The 1,106-nt window shown below is 62.9% G+C and overlaps 1 protein-coding gene across 1 annotated transcript; it reads left to right on the top strand.

Moving 5' to 3' along the window:
• Tco025E_09315 (receptor-type adenylate cyclase) lies at positions 1-704 on the top strand (the record flags this gene model as incomplete). Its single annotated transcript, XM_029376135.1, has 1 exon — positions 1-704. A coding segment is annotated over one exon (704 nt), but the record flags the coding sequence as incomplete, so codon positions are not given.
• Positions 705-1,106: the final 402 nt, after the last annotated feature.

Genomic DNA, 1,106 nt, shown 5'->3' with positions numbered 1-1,106 from the left:
CGGAGGCCGTGGGGAACGGCGGGCGGGTGCTGCTGACGCGTGCGGCGTACATGTCGCTGAGCACGGCTGAGCGGGAGCGGGTGGAGGTGAGTGCGCTGGGCGCGGTGGCGCTGCGCGGGGTGCCGAGGCCGGTGGAGATGTACCAGCTGGACGCCGTCCCCGGGCGCACCTTCGCCGCGCTGCGGCTTGACCGCGAGGTGGCGGATCTTGAAGAGGGCGGCGATGATACGTCAAGCAGCGGCGTTGCCTCCATGTCTACTGCACTAGACGGCCCCGCGCTTGCCATTGTATCACCGTTGGCTGTGGTGTTTGGGATTTTGGCTCCCCCTCAGCGGCTGAAGTTGCTGCGCCCTCTCTGCGGGCGTTGGAGGGTTGACGTGCCGCGTGCGGTTAGAGCTGCGCGCGAGGAGGAGGTCTGCCGTGTGGCGATGGAGCGGCTGGCGGTGAAGGTGAGCCATGTGATGGAGAAAGGTGGGTGTACACCCTCAGCTGAAGGTTCTCGTAAATGTAGTTTGACAGCGGTTTCGACGTTGCACGACAGCCGTGTGTTCCACATACTCAACGCCGGTGGTGGGGGAGGTGGCCATCTTGATAAGCTTCGTTCACTGAACAGCCTTCTGCACGGCTCCTTGTCTGCGACTGAAAAAGTGCCTTCAGAGCTGGATGACTCGGATGCCACGATAATTGTTCGTCCCCGCGTGTAGCTGCGGGCTGCCTCGTTTGTGGGGCCGCAGGCAGCGAAGGTGCGGGCGCCGGTGGGGCGTCCCTCGTGCCCCCCGCTTTTGAATTTCTCGTTTTGGGGTGGTCTGTTCCTTGCGCCGCGCCCTCTTTATGTATTTAACTTTTTGGGATAATGTTGACGGCACCCGCCTCCCGACGAGGCTAAGTAAATGGCGGGTCTTTTTTTTGTATGCATTGGTTCCTTCTCTCTGTTTCGTGGTTTGCTCCCTGCGAGGAGGCGCTGGAAGGTGGCGGACGCAGACTGTTTTTCATCCCGCCCCCGCTCTTCACGCGGGGCGTCCGGCGGTTGCGGGCCCCAACGACTGCCGCGGCGTGGCCTCCAACGGGCCCGGCCACGGTGAAGCGCGTCAGTGCATGTGTTACTT

Source organism: Trypanosoma conorhini (genome assembly GCF_003719485.1).
Source record: "Trypanosoma conorhini strain 025E chromosome Unknown Tco_14.4_contig_01061, whole genome shotgun sequence".
Taxonomy (NCBI): domain Eukaryota; phylum Euglenozoa; class Kinetoplastea; order Trypanosomatida; family Trypanosomatidae; genus Trypanosoma; species Trypanosoma conorhini.
This window is presented reverse-complemented; position numbering and strand designations above follow the sequence as displayed.